This window comes from Onychomys torridus, chromosome 20 (assembly GCF_903995425.1).
Source record: "Onychomys torridus chromosome 20, mOncTor1.1, whole genome shotgun sequence".
NCBI lineage: Eukaryota > Metazoa > Chordata > Mammalia > Rodentia > Cricetidae > Onychomys > Onychomys torridus.
Window position 1 is genome coordinate 39,305,100 of NC_050462.1, and position 15,149 is coordinate 39,320,248.

The 15,149-nt window shown below is 40.5% G+C and overlaps 1 protein-coding gene and 1 pseudogene across 1 annotated transcript in view; one reads left to right on the forward strand and one right to left on the reverse strand.

Moving 5' to 3' along the window:
• Positions 1–15,149, reverse strand: part of Hmga2 (high mobility group AT-hook 2) — a 120,385-nt gene that overhangs the window by 101,994 nt on the left and 3,242 nt on the right. Inside the window, exon 3 of the mRNA XM_036170183.1 lies at positions 4,862–4,912. Within this exon, the coding sequence (XP_036026076.1) occupies positions 4,862–4,912 (51 nt within the window). The remainder of the gene's footprint in view (positions 1–4,861; positions 4,913–15,149) is intronic.
• Positions 667–959, forward strand: LOC118571224 (annotated as a pseudogene).

The window sequence follows — 15,149 nt, forward strand, 5'->3', positions numbered from 1 at the left end:
CAAGCGTGCCGTGTTATGAGTTTTTTTTTTTTTGAGCCTTTGCACACATGTCCTCCCTTAACACACACACACACACACACACACACACACACACACACACACACACAAGAATTCCTAGAATTCCTTTACCTTTGCCAGATGAGAAATGGGACCCTGGGACAATCATGTCATTTGTTCAAGATGACACAGTTAGTTGGGGGTGGGTCAAAACTTGGACCCAAACCAACTGAATCCTGACCCTTGGCTCTTCCGGAGGAAGGAAATTTAGGTCTTATTCTTTCTCCTGTCTTTCCCTCTCACCCCTGACGTACACAGACAGAGACTGAAAATCCAGAAAACTATCACAAAGTGATAGACGTGAAGTCTAATCAAACCAGAGGAGAGACTAGACCAAAGGAGGTAGTGGACAGTAGAAGGATCCCTAGCCATCTCTAGTTAGCATGCTCGTAAGGATCGCTGGACCCTCCAATCCCCCATGCAGGATGCCAGGATCTCTTCAGATCTAAGGGTGAACCAGCTCTTGATTAAATATCCGACTACTGATCCCAGTTACACTAAATGTTCTTTTCCAGATCACTCCTGTGGATCGGGTATGATTAATAGGACAGGGTGTGTACCTGATGCCTCTTTTGTGAAGAGGCAGCTGAGATGACTCCAGCGCTTGCCATGGTTGGTGAGAAACCCAAGGAAGGAGTCAAGACTAAGAAGAAGGATCACATTCATTTGAAGGTGGTGGGCAGGATGGCTCTGTGATACGGTTTAAGATGAAGAAGCAAATGTCACTAGGAAACTAAAGAAAGCCACTAGGAAACTATTGTGAATGACAGGCTTGTCAATAAGGTCGAGGAGATCCGAGTCTGATGAGCCACACCAACGGCACAGACACACCTGTGCGATTGGAAACGGAGGAGGAAGCCATGAATGAAGTGTTCCAGCAGCAGACAGGAAGTGTCTACTAAAAAGGGAGCCGGCTACTTTACCCCAGGGTTTTGTTGACTACATTCTCAATTAGAAAGTCTCAATCTGGTTCTATCACAAGCTAGTTTCCTCTGCTCTTGTTTCCCCTTCCCCTCTCCTTTATTAGACACATGCATGTTGTGCTTTCTTTCTTTTCGCTCCTTCCTCTCTCTCTCTCTCTTCCTCTCTCTCTCTCTCTCTCTCTCTCTCTCTCTCTCTCTCTCTCTCTCTCTCTCTCTCAAGTGACTGATGTTCTATTCTGGTCAACATCAGACGGAACTGGTCTGGGGAAGGCACTGGTTCTGGGGAAATATCCCCTTCCTCCTTCAGTGGCATGTTCACTCAGCTCTTATCTCAAAAATCCAGGAAGTTATTTTGTTTGTGTTGATTTAATTAAAAAGCTCAAGTGACATAGACTCTCTGTATACCTTGTTCACTTGGAGAATTTCGCTTATCATTGTACAACCAAAGACAAGCTTGTCATTTGTAATATGGCTGTTCCATGTAGGGAACTTGTCTTGAGTAGGGGTAAATTACACTGGGGGAAAAATGAATCCTTAAATCTCCTTCAAGTAGGTACCTTCTTATTTATATAAACTTATTTTTTTAAAAAAGATTTATAGGATATTTTTTTTGTAAGCAAAAGAACTTTAAAACGAAACAACCTACAAGAATAAAGGGAACTAACTATTTGGTCTCTAAACCAAATACCAAGTCAATCCAGTCAGTTCAAACATCTATCAACAACTCAAGGAGATCAGTGAATGTAACTGTTGGAAAGAATCGTTCGTACTCAGCATAAAGCACAAGCCCACTTCCTGTGGGAAATGCAGTGATTTCTTCCTCCATGCAAACCTCCCAACAAGGAATGCCACTGAGCAGAACGCCTCGCTGGGACTGTCTGTGCAGTCACCAACAGAAGACACACAAGCCAAGAGGAAACACGTTGTCTAGGAAAAATACACCATTTCCTTTACTTGCCTCTCCCAAGCAGAGCAGCTCTTCTTTGGAGACCAATCACACACACACACACACACACACACACACACACACACACAAGTTCCGTTCTCACAGCCAATAAAAATTAGAAGCCAGGTGAGTCAGTGAGGGTCACACAACTGTCCCCAGGAAGCCAGGGTCTCCACAGTTGATATTTCCCAAGCCCTCTTACCCAGCCTGAAGATCACCTCTAGAATCTGGGTACCCTCCAATAAACCAGAACCCCTTAAGAAGAAAATTGTACACGCCCCTTTAAGCGTTCTTTTTTTTTTTTTTTTTTTTTTTTTTTGGTTTTTCGAGACAGGGTTTCTCTGTGTAGCTTTGCGCCCGCCTTTCCTGGAACTCACCTGGTAGCCCAGGCTGGCCTCGAACCCACAGAGATCCACCTGGCCCTGCCTCCCGAGTGCTGGGATTAAAGGCGTGTGCCGCCGTCGCCACCGCCACCACCACCCGGCTGTGTTTGGTAGAAACAGCTGTGGGAACCACCTAGGACATGGGTATGAACTGCAGCGCTCTGAAACACTGGCGTGGGCTGGAATCAACTCACCTACCAGTTCCAGGGCTGCAGACAAGATGGAGACCAATGGAGGACTTTAACTCGAGGACATGGGAGAGGCGGTACTCAGCCTGTAGATCGCAACACCTTTAAGGGTCGCATACCAGATATCTGGCATATCAGATGGCTACGTTGTGATTCATAGCAGTAGCAAAATTGCAGTTATGAAGCAGCAATGAAAATAATTGCATGGTTTGGGAGGGGAGGGTCACCACAACATGAGGAACCGTATTAAAGAGCTGCAGCATTAGGAAGGTGGAGAACCACTGCATCAGAGGGTACCCCAAAGGCACTGGGTATGAAAAGCAGAGATTTGCTTGGTTGAAGGCACTTGCCTGGTTGATTTTCTCTGTAACTGATTACAACTTGTTTCATTTCAGTCTTGCTAATCCCATGACTTCAAAGATCTCATCTATTGACCATTCCGTGGCATCTTAGAAAAAGCATGCAGGTCTTTTGATTCATCGATGGGAAGGGGTATCGTTTAGGATGCTTAGGAAACAGCAGGCCTGTATTGAGTCTAGGTGCACTGGCAGCTCAGCCAGCCCTGTGCTCACTGGAGTGGAACAGCAATGGGATCTTTTGATTTCTGGAAGTAAGTTTGTGGTTCCTTCCCTGTTACTGACCCATGAGTGTGGATAAGAGGGCCGAGGTCATCAGATTATAGTGTGAGCTGTCTGAGGATACTCATAGACATGACCAGATTTCCAACCTATCTAAGAACCTGAAGTTAAGAAGCCTTCCAATTCCAGGCCCCGAATTTTAGAGGTGTGTCTAAATGCTGGAGTCCTCTTAGCAGTGACCTCCTGCTCTGCCCTGTTCATACTCATGACCCAAGGATCAGGTAAGCATAATGAAATAGTTGTTTATTCATATCGGTGTATTGTCAGAAAATTGATTAAGCAGACATAGACACAACCATATGTACAAAAGAGGGAATAAACTCACTGTTTGCAGAACCTACACCTGGAATATGATCCTCAGCTCTGCAGAACACATTTCAGAAGATTAAAAAAAAAAGTACTCAGAAACAAGTAACAAGAGCGCTCCTTTATGCAGGATAAGGTAGGGGTGGGTTAGGGTTAGAGATAGTTAATTGTCCTCAAATATTTGAAGGCTTACTGTGAATGAATGTGGGAAAAAATGCTTTACATATTTCAGGAGGTAGGTATAGAGATGGGGGTTGTTTCCAAAGTAGAGGGCAAGATTTTTTTTTTCTTTTTTTTTTTTTTTTTTTTTTTTTTTGCTAAGTACTGAGCATTTGTGGAAGGAAGAGGTGGCCTAGGGGGCAGTGTGATCCTTTTGTAATGGGGCATAGATTGGAGGATGGCCATGTAGATAAGGTTGGGAGAGAATTCATTTATTGGAAAACAGGGCTCCATAAAATGCCTTTCCTTTAAGGTTCCAGTATAACACTAAAATGTTTTTAATCTAAAGATCATCCCCATTTCCTTGTGCTAAGAAATCTAATCCTAACACATGTGGAGCGGAGAGGGAAAAAAAACATACAAGATGAATACATTAAATGAAAGCCAATACCAAAATATAAATAGAAAGTGATGTGGAACTTGAGGAGAAAGGAACAGCAAAGGAAGAAGGAAAATTCACCCCAAAAGAGCAGGAAAGAAACGTTCAAAGCAGGAGAGGGCAGGAACAAACCAGGGAAGAGTTTTAGGAGAGGAGGAGGAGGAGGAGGAGGAACATAGACAGGCTGGGGCCAGACAATGCCTGCCACCTTCTTGAGAAACAGCATCCGTCCTTTACGGTGGAGACCATGGGTAATGCGCCTGGCACCATTGTCCCTGTGTAGAATGATAATTAAGGTTCAAGGGGACCACTGGAAATGACACCTGTTCCCTGAAGAAACCAACATGATAAAGAACACATAAAACACCCAGGAAATGAGACGAGCCCCAAAGAAAGGCCGGAGAGGAAACCACAAAGAGAAAAACACTTGAAAAAAAAATTATCTCATTCATGTTTGGTCTGTGTTTTATCAGCATTGTAATTGACTTCTGAGGGTTCGTAATAACTTCAACTCTAGTTCCTCAACCCATAAACACATCATCGTTGTTAGCCTTTGCAGGAAGAGCGGGAGATTCCTCTGATGTGGAAAGAGACAGAAGGAAGGAGTCACCCCCAGGAACAGAGGCAGGGAGTTTTGGAGACAAATGGTAAGAAACCATCATTGGTCACCAGACTCAATCTCCCAAAGATTCATCACACCAAAAGGTACCAATTCACATCATCCACAAAATACAAGTTTGTTTTTGTTTTTTTTTTTTCATTTTCATTTAAAAAAATACATTCTTTTCCTTTGAAGAAGGGAAATAGTACCTCATTACTCACCCATTTCCTCGGTCTGCCTCTTGGCCGTTTTTCTCCAATGGCTTCTGCTTTCTGAAAAAAAAAAGAAAAGAAAAGAAAAAGGAAGTCATGTAGTCTCCTGCCTGACATTATTTACAAGTGCCGGACCAAGGGCTCTCTTTCCAGTTAGAATGTGCTGGACTGCAGATGAGGTATCAAGAATGTCTTAACAACTTCTTTCTCTTGGACACTCCATCTTCTGTGGTTTTATGAAGGCTTCTTGGCTGTTCGCTGTGTGATATAAAGAGGTATCTACGCAACCCCTCACCATAAAAGACTCCCATGGAGTGGTCTCTTCTGAAGTGCATGAATACGCTTTGGTGAAATCCACTTTGCCTTTGTTTCTGATCAGACAAAAGAAATATTCCCACATCCCATAATTTATGCAAATTAATATTTTACAGAACGAACATTCTTTCAACGGTCAAGACTCTCTTTTCAGTTACAACTAGTCACAGAAACTAATATAGACATATTAATTTTAAATAATAAAGTAGTTCTTTCTATGCTACTATGGAAGGCAAGTCTGAATGTAAGAAATAATACATAAACACTTCAGTGAGAAACAATGAACATCTATCAAGTTCTACATGGCTAATTTCCTGTTCTTTGCCAAAACAATCACCTGTTAATCAGTTGTCTAAGGCAGGGAGAGAGGGAGACAGACAGACAGATAGACAAGACAGATAGATAATTGAAATAAAACAGCAAAAATCACCAATATTTGACCCAGAGATTTAAACCATAGCTGCATAAAAATTATTAAATAAAAATGGGATTAACAATAATTCCACAGTCAACATAACATGGCTCTATTTCCTGTTATGTTTCAAGTTTGTTTCATTGCAATAGTGTATAGATTTTTTCTGATATTAGTAATTTATTTCTATTTTAGTTCCAATTTTAACATTTGTAAAGTAATTAACCTCAGTCACCTCTACTCCATTCCCTAAGTGGGTCAATACACTGATACACACACACACACACACACACACACACACACACACACACACACACCTACCTTCTATAAAAAGCACACATACTTTTCTGAATAATGAAAGCTGAGTACTTATTGTTTTGTGTATAAGAACCTTCCCAAGACCTCTCATGCAAAAATCTAGGCAGACTGAGTTAGAACATCTTAGTTTTGTTACCTGAGTTAACAGCCAGTGGGTCTTGATACAATGATACTAAAATGAGATATTAAGAGCCTGTCATGACAAATGAAACATTCCGTCCCCTCTTCAACTTACCTAATACAAGCAGATGAAGATAGATAGATAAATAGATGGATGGATGGATAGATGGATGGATGGATGGATGGATGGATGGATGGATGGACGGACGGACGGATAGACAGGCAGGTTTGGTAAATGATAGACAGACAATCTGCAGATAGACACCTGGCATTGGTATCCAGCCATGGGTTAATCCAGGCCCACAAATGTCAGAAGCTCTATATGATTATAGCTTTACCTCCAATTTTTAAGCATTTAAAACACTCTGGTCTAAGTTAGGTACGCATATTACTTTAACCAGCTTACAGCAGGCTTGTTACAGGAGCATCAGGATTTCATTTACTCTGCAGCTGAGTGACTAAATTCTAAATGAGTTAGGACATACATAATGCCAGTAAGTGATGCACCTAAGATTCGAACCCAGCTCTGCTTGATTTCCCAAACTGCTGCTACCCTCCACCCACTGCTTGAAAAGGCTGTGATAACAGAGCCACTGACTTGGCTCATTTCTGAGAATTGAGAGAAATTCAGGAGTTCTTAGCATCTTTAGCTGTCAGATTTGGCTGCCAGTTGTTTCTGGGTCAACCAAGGATTTCTTTAAGGTCAAACTTAGTGCACTGTCTCGTCTTTAGTCATGCGAGCATGGATTTTAAGGTAAGTGAAAGCTGGGGATGCCCAGAAAACCACACAGCCCTTCTCAATTGTCCTCTGGAGGGATGAAAGTGTCATGCTTTGGAGAGCTTAGGTCCAAGACCTTTCTCAGATAGTCTAGCTTTATGACTAGGGATATGTCCCTGGAAGCCTTAATTTGATTTCCTCTGTAAAGTGGAGATGTGCTCTCCTTTGAGGGGACATTAAGGTACTTAGAAGTGCCCACCCTAAACAAGACGCCTCGAGTTAGTCCAGCCCCACAGACAGTTGAGTCAAGGCAAAAATATTCCAGTATACTCAACCATCTCCTTTAGAAGAAAACTTTGAAGAAATACAAGACTGGAATAGAGTGAGTTGTAAAGGATCACAGGCCCTTGGGAGAGAGCAGCAGTTGAGTGCATCTTTGGAACTATAAGATTGCACAGTTTACCCAGTAATGAATTACAGGAACATGAAACACAGAATTCCTTTCTCATGGGAACTGGGTGGTCCTTGGAGTAGGGGGGAGGCTGCTATTAACCTTGAAGGTAACAGTGCTCTGCCAGGGATGTCTGTATAAGCCTCACAACCTAGGGGCTATGATATGACCTGGGTGTATCTGAAATCTACGGAAGAGAAGGAGTTCTCTAAAAGGGGCTTTCCTGCATTTTAAAGTCAGGGAAAACAGATCTCTCAAAGAGGGAGGGGAGAGGAAGCCTTGCAAATACGATAACATTTAACCGAGTATCCCATTCACAAAAAGCCCATTGAGAAACAACATTTATACCATTAACGAAAGGCCACAAGACCGCAATTATCACTTAGACTTGTTAAAAGTAAACTTGCTCCTTGGGCGTGGAGGCTGGTGTCCCATGTAAACTGAAACCCTCTTCTGAGATGACATCTAGAAGGAACATGCTGGCAGCACTGTGTGGCCTCTATCTGGGAGGCTTGATTGTTCCCTAAAACCCACATTACTGAATCACTCTGATCAAACTCCACAAAGGCTGCAAATAAGCTGGGGTTTTAGTTTGTAAACCAGAGCGGCTCCAGGATTTTCAGATACTGGAAAACTGTGGTTTTAACGGCTTTTGTGTATGTGTCTCCAATGCTCTTTGGGGCATTGTCTTTCAAAGAAGGCAAACAAAACATCAAGGGTACTTGTTTTAAAATATCAACATATACAATACTGTAAAAGCAAATGTTTGCCTTGCCTTTGCTAGGATAAATTTGGGGTCTGAAGTCCATGTTCATGTATAATTGAGACCTAACTACTTCTAAGTGTTTTCAGCTCTTATAGAGGGGAATAGAGAGAACCAGTAGGCTTTCTGCATTTGTGAAAACTAAAATTTCAGACTTTGACCAGCACCATTACACAAGTATCCACATCCCTCATACCACAGTTTATTCAAGGTGCTCTCTTCCTTGGTTGGCTCCATCATATTCTTTTTTTTTTTTTTTTAATTTTCCGGAGCTGAGGGCCAAACCCAGGGCCTTGCACTTGCTAGGCAAGCACTCTACTACTGAGCTAAGTCCCCAACCCCCATTATATTCTTTATGTCTTTGTAAAGTGCATAATTCAGAATTGTGTCCTAAATTTTAGATGTTGAGATGCAAGTTCGTGAAAATGTGGTGGTGGGGGATGCTAAATGGAAGATGTATTTCTTTATTTAAGAAGTGCTGGGGTGCAGGGGGTTGGGGATTTAGCTCAGTGGTAGAGCACTTGCCTAGCAAGGGCAAGGCCCTGGGTTCCGTCCTCAGCTCTGGCAAAAGTGCTGGGTACTCTAAGCTTGTGAATATATTCCATATTTTAAGGAAATTGATCTTGGGACCATCTCCCTTGACTTTGGAAATGGTGATTATGGTTAGTGCGGACCTATTACAGGTGCTATTCACTATCAGTTTGTGAAAGGATGGAAACAAAGAGAGGGATGAAAGGAGGAAGGAGAGACAGTGGGGAGCCGGGAGAAGCCTTGGTGTCTCCTGTGTGTCTTGTTTTCCTACTACCATCAAACTTCAGGATCTTAGTAAAACTTCAAAACCATCTCCTGGAGTGCTTTCATTTGACAAATAAGAATACATTTGGCTTATTGCAACCCCCAACACTTGTGGATTTATTTGGGGGTCCAAAGTCTCTGCGTATTAATGGCAGAAGACACACATTTCTCTGCCCTCGTGTCTTCGAGAGAGCCACACTTCACGTTCCTCACACTTTTAATTGAGTCTGTATTTCAGGTCATTGAGGAAGATGATAGACAAATCAACCTTGTAGTGTATAAAACACTGGCCGGTGCCCAGAAGTGAGAAGAATGAGTTTGGGAAGAGTCGAACACTGGACATGTGTCAGTTCCCAATTTTGAATCAGTTTTGTATCATTTGTGAAGACCACAGCGAGAATTCAACGAGACAGCTACAGAATTCAATGAGAAATCTACTTGTGAAGGCCCAGCAAAACTGCTGTATTGAACAGGCACTCAACTGCTAAGTAACTCTACTGCTTTAAAACAATGGCCATTCGAAGCTTTCCTACTGAGCTTGGAGGTCTCCACAGTGACATTCGAGACCATTTCTATGTAACTCCTTCCCTGTGACTTGCCGACCTTCACAGGGAATGGAACTTGGACTCAACCTGATGTGAAGGCGAGAGAGCTCTTTTCTTTGCTGAGATAGTCTCATATCTAAAACAGAATGGCCACACTATAGGCAAGGTGTGATGAGAAGAGATTTTTGGGGTTTTTTGTTTTGTTTTGTTTTGTTTTGTTTTTTAAGACCAAGAAAAGAAAATTTTAAAAAGAAGAATTAAATGAGTAGTTAAAGCAAAATGTTTTCTCCCTCTTCCTGTATTGCTGTTAAGACATGAACAAGGGCAGTGGCTGAGCACTAAGAGACAAATTCAAGTGTGACTTCAGGTCAGGAGTAAACATTTAGAGCTATTCAGTTTTTATAATTCTAAATGCTCTCATCATATTTTTGTGTTATAGTGGACGTTACCTACAAGCCAGCCATCCCTACTTCAAACCAGTAAGTGTTTAAACACAGAAAAAGAACTAGGAAAATTAAATAAAAACAAAACAAAAAACCCAGCTGCATGAGAAAGTGGCTTTGTTTGTCTTCAGATATTTGTATTTTGAATTTTTTGTTAAAAAGACTAAACCCTGCTTGAACCCAAGAGTCTGCAGAAACACAGGAGTGTGCGAAACTTAAGGATATCTAATCAAAATCTAGAAAAATAAACAATTTCTTCCAACTTCTCTCAAAACAAACAAACAAAAAAACCATAGGTAGTGTGAACTAACATTCATTGAAATGGAATTCAACTGGATCCATCATTTGGACTAAACATTGAGTAAATTCTCGTTTTACCATTTCGATAACCCAGCTCTGTGGGTTTCCCAAGGTTAAGTACAACCATTTTCAGTCTTGAAAAGATGCTACAATTAGCTCACATAGTATATTTTCAGTGGGAAACTGAAGAAATTCCCATCATCCATTGCAGCTCACACTCAATTACCCGAGGAAACACTTAAGTGAGTCTCCCTGCCATTATTCTTTCACATGTCTGCTTCCACATACATATACAATAAGTTAAACCCAGGGACAACATTTTGGAAGCATTCTCGAGTTCAAAGCTGGAGACTTTCCCGCTCTACACTGTACCCTACCTCTTCTGCAATCAGATACAATAGCAATGATGTAGGTAGGGTTCGTAGGAAAGGCTAAAGGGTGGGAGCGGATATGGCTCAGTGATAAAGCACTGTCCTAGGATGTGCAAGGCCCTCGATTTCATCTCCAGCACTAAAAGATAAACAAATAAACCATAGAAAATGCCATTCAAAATTGTTTTGTGTGTTAAGGCCATATAAATAAGTAAAAATCAGTTTAAAAATATTCTCTGCTCACTTTTGTCTACTGGTTAACTGAGCACAGATGCTCAACTGAGCTTCTTATCATGGGGGGGGGGTTGTCTAAATTTCTGTTTCCACCCTCATGTAAGCTGTGAGGTTCTAAGGTGAACTCTGGAAATGGTTAAAAAAAAAAAAAAAAGTCAACTCAGACAAGATATGAATGATTTAACCACCGTAAAATGCTCCTCCTTGCCCATCTGCTCTCTACCAAGATCGGAAATGCAATGGGATCCCAATCAGGAACACTCAGCTCTGTTGAGTCCCCTGTGATAGGAGTCAAGCATATGGGTCATCTAAAGCAAATGGGGAACTTTGGAGGTAAGAGTTCAGAGGACTGATAGCTCCCAGGGAAACAGAACTGTGGGTCTCCCTGGCACTCAGTTACTACATAAAAGAATCCTGGTGTATCTGAGTCTCCCCTGTTTGTATCGTGCTCTAGGATGACTGGGTGGCATTGTCATATGAAATTTATAGCTGTATTCAGGCTTTTTCTTCCTAGGCAAAGCGAAGTTTCAAAAAAAAAAAAGAGTTCACTGTTGAAGTCAACCTCAAATATCAAGACAGTGGGAGACAGCAGTTGCACCTTCATTACCTCAGCCTATGTTTATATTGATCGTGCCCTGAATCTCACACAAGAACTTACCTGTCCGTTAACACAGAGGGGTCACATTAAATCAGACTAGTATTATAGAAACTACGGGCTGGAACCTTATCATCACCCCCAGTGTCATCTTTGACTGAGTCAACCAAGGGTGCCTTTGGTCCTTCTCGTCCTTGGCCTTCCATGCTCAAAGGAAAATCTTGTCCTCACACAGCAACTAGACTCTGCAGCTAATATGAAATGGTAAGACCCACCTCTCTTCTTCATTCCTAAAATGTCTGATTGATATTAGTAATAATGTATGAAAAAAAAACAACAATCACTTCCAGGAATGTGAATGATGTGGAATATGACTCAGTCTACAGAGTACCCAGGTAATCTCAGGGTTTGTTTACATTGTGTATGAAGATGAAATCGAATGTTTATTCCTTAATGCACCATTCAAAGTGTACTATATACATTCACCCAGATGCTTTTGTCATTCTGTGCTCTGTTCTCTATAGTCTGGCCATTATATCTCCAGGATAAGGAGAGGGGCAAGCAAACTGTTAACATTATGAAACAAGGGGACCTCATGCCTGAAATCTTTCTATTAAAATTTAACCCAACCTCAGAATCACACACACCCCTCCAAGCACCTGAGTGAGACCTGCTTTGAAACTTGAAGACCAATTTGACTTGTGACCTGAAGCCAAAGCCTTTAACAGCCCTTCCAGGATTTTCTCCTGATTATGAAGAAACAATAAAACCCTAAACACAACATAAGAGGTGATAGCCTCCTCCTGTCCAAGCATTAAGAAATGTGAAAATATAAAGTAACTCCAGTAAGCCCAACCACAAGGAGAAACCAAAACACAACACCAAGATTAGGAGGTAAGTGGTTATAAGTATACCTGAACCTAAAAACAGATGAATATAAATATACTTGCATACTCAGATAAATCATTTACTCCAGAAAATGGCAACTTTTGATTTCTTTTTAATTAAGGCTACACTCAGATTGGAAGAGTGCCCAGGAAAGTCTATAATGGACACACAAGGGTTATCAATGGAATTAATTTTGATGGGAGAATAATTATCTTCTCTTCCATAAATTCTAAACAGGACAAATTGCCTCTTTATAAATTTGGTTTGTGTGCATATTATACAAATCAACTTTCTATTGAAATTAAAAGGATAGCTAATTTAGTAGGTGTTCATCCACCTGGTCTTGCAGCATCCTGCATGTACTGTCAAGTTCCTCACTGTTAATTTTCTAATGAGCAGTTTTGCTTTCAAATGCCCCAAGGCCAGTTGCTCAGTCCAAGCATAAACTTAGTTAAAAAAACAAAAGTTCAAAGCTTCAAGAAAATTTAAACAGCATCATCAGGACTCCAGGATACAGTGTATCTCTTATTTGAGAATTTGTTTCTCTCAAGTACTTACCAGCTGTGTGTGTGTGTGTGTGTGTGTGTGTGTGTGTGTGTGTGTGAGAGAGAGAGAGAGAGAGAGAGAGAGAGAGAGAGAGAGAGAGAGAGAGAGAGAGAGAGAGAGAGAGAGAGAGAGGCAGAGAGAGAGACAGAGAGAGAGAGACAGAGAGAGATGATTACCAGAGTGCAGAAAAATATTCCCTTCGTTAATCTTATAGAAGACTTTTCATGTGTATTCAGCTCAGTCTAGTAGAGTATTTTCATCTTGCATATTTTGAATTGTATAATTCTTTCTAAAAAGGTTTTCAGTTCAAAATCATAATGGGCATATGCCTTGTTGGAATACAATATACAGTTAATAACCTAACTGTGTGCCTAAAGGCATAGGGACATCTTCCATAAAAACTGATTTGAAAGTGAAACACTTGAGTTTTTATCCATTCCAGAAATGACTTTTCAGTGTCCTTGCTCTCATCTTCACCAAATGAAGTGTAATTTATAAAACTGAAGAACAATAGTCATGTTCTAGGCTCGCGCATTTGTTCACTTTTATTAAAAGAGGAACACTTCTAATAGAATTATAGGAAATAATTATACCTTGAAGAATGAAAGAGTCCAGAAAAAGTTTTCTTGAGGGGAGTGGTATTTGTATTTTAGTAATTACAGAAGTATGTGTATATACAAGGAGAATTGCTGGAAGAGGGCAGCCTAGCAGAACCATCTGCAGATGCTTATGGCTAAAGTCACTGAAAAACCAGACTTGGAAATGGACTTTTTTTTTTTTTTTTTGTTTTTGGTTTTGTTTTGTTTTGCTGCTTTATGTGTTAAATCAAGCACAAGTCTTAACTTTTTCCTTTTGCCCATAAAGATACTCTTAGTCCAAGATCATTTTTATAAGATAAACTTTGTAAAGTGGGAAGACCATGAGAGGGCCATTTCTACCTACTCATTCCAGTGCTAGGGTCACACAGAGGCTTTGAGAAGATACTCCACCTTCCTTTTTATGTTAGCTTTCAAACCATTTATTGATAGTGAGCTTTAAGGATTCCTTAAATAGCATCATGATGAGGCATCATCTGAAGAGTGATTGCGTCATATTTTAAATATCTGGTGATAACTACCAAGACTTCATTCCTGTGCTACCCCAGAGCAGAAGTGTCACAGAAACAGGACACAGAGCAGCTCTGTGGTTTTGTTTTCTTTTTAAGTCCATTTTCATTCATAAATAAAAGGAAGAGAAAGCACTCCTAGAAGAATACCAGATTGGGTATTATTTCTTAACAAGGTTATTTAGAAACACTTGAGGGTCAATTGGTTGGATACTAACTACAAATCTGAATTCTAAAATGCAGTCAATTCACATATTAGAGAAATCTGCTCTTTCAACGCTTTTCAAAGCTGTTAAAATGAAACAGCCAGAAGTCATAATTACTTCCTAAGTGGCTTTTATACATCACTAGTTGCTATGACAGGATACACCACCGAGAACCATTACATCTAATGTGGTTAGTAGCTGCACTCACAGAAAAGCACACACAGACTATTAATCCCCCAAAGATGAGCATAGGGTCATTTTAAACAAATGCTGTAAGTTTAAATCTATTGAAACGGTATGTGGGGAGCTCCTTCTAATTTTTGAACCATTCCTTTCAACTGCAACACACGCTTACAAATAATATGCAGACTATTTCCAATTTATTTCTAAAGCCAAAAGACAACAGAGGTTCTTCTTCCCTTCTTTATACAGGCATTTACTCTGTGGTCCTTCCTCTGTGCTACTACACACAACCAACATGAAATTATTTTGAAGGTTCAGCTTAAAATCTGTTAAAAAAAAGATGAATGTCAAATTTGATTGGGTTCTATCACACACACCCCCAAAATATTAAATAAGACAAACATTTGCTTTTCAAGCTTCTTGTTGTCTAACTGAGAGTGAACACTTTGGGGGAAACCTTCTTTTGGTTGTGACAATATTATCTTACAGGTTTGTCCTGCACAGTATACTTTATCACATTAAAAAAAAAAAAAAATCATGAAACTTTCTTCCAGTAACCCATAATTGGATTTTCTTTTCAATTAGCATCTATTTGACAAAGTACTTAACTTTAATAGGGAGACTTGGCTTCCAGTCATCAGGTAAATAAGCCCTGCATAAATTAATCTCAATTATATTTTTTTCCAGAGGAAATTGCAAGAACATCATCACCAGTCAAAATCTCTAGCTTTGATTTATTATGAACTCGTTCGCCATGGGTGTAAATATTAATGATATCATTTCCACCCCCATCCATCCCACCCAGCCCTATTCCCACCCCACCTCCCCCATCCATTCTCCTCCACCCTGAAGATTTGGATTATTTGATGGCTCTTTGTCTAAAAAATCACTGTCTATGCAGGAAACTTTAAAACTAAGCATCCACGAAGAAAGAAAAAAAAAAAAAAGAAAGAAAAGAAAAGGAAAGGAAAAAGTTAAGACCCATCCAG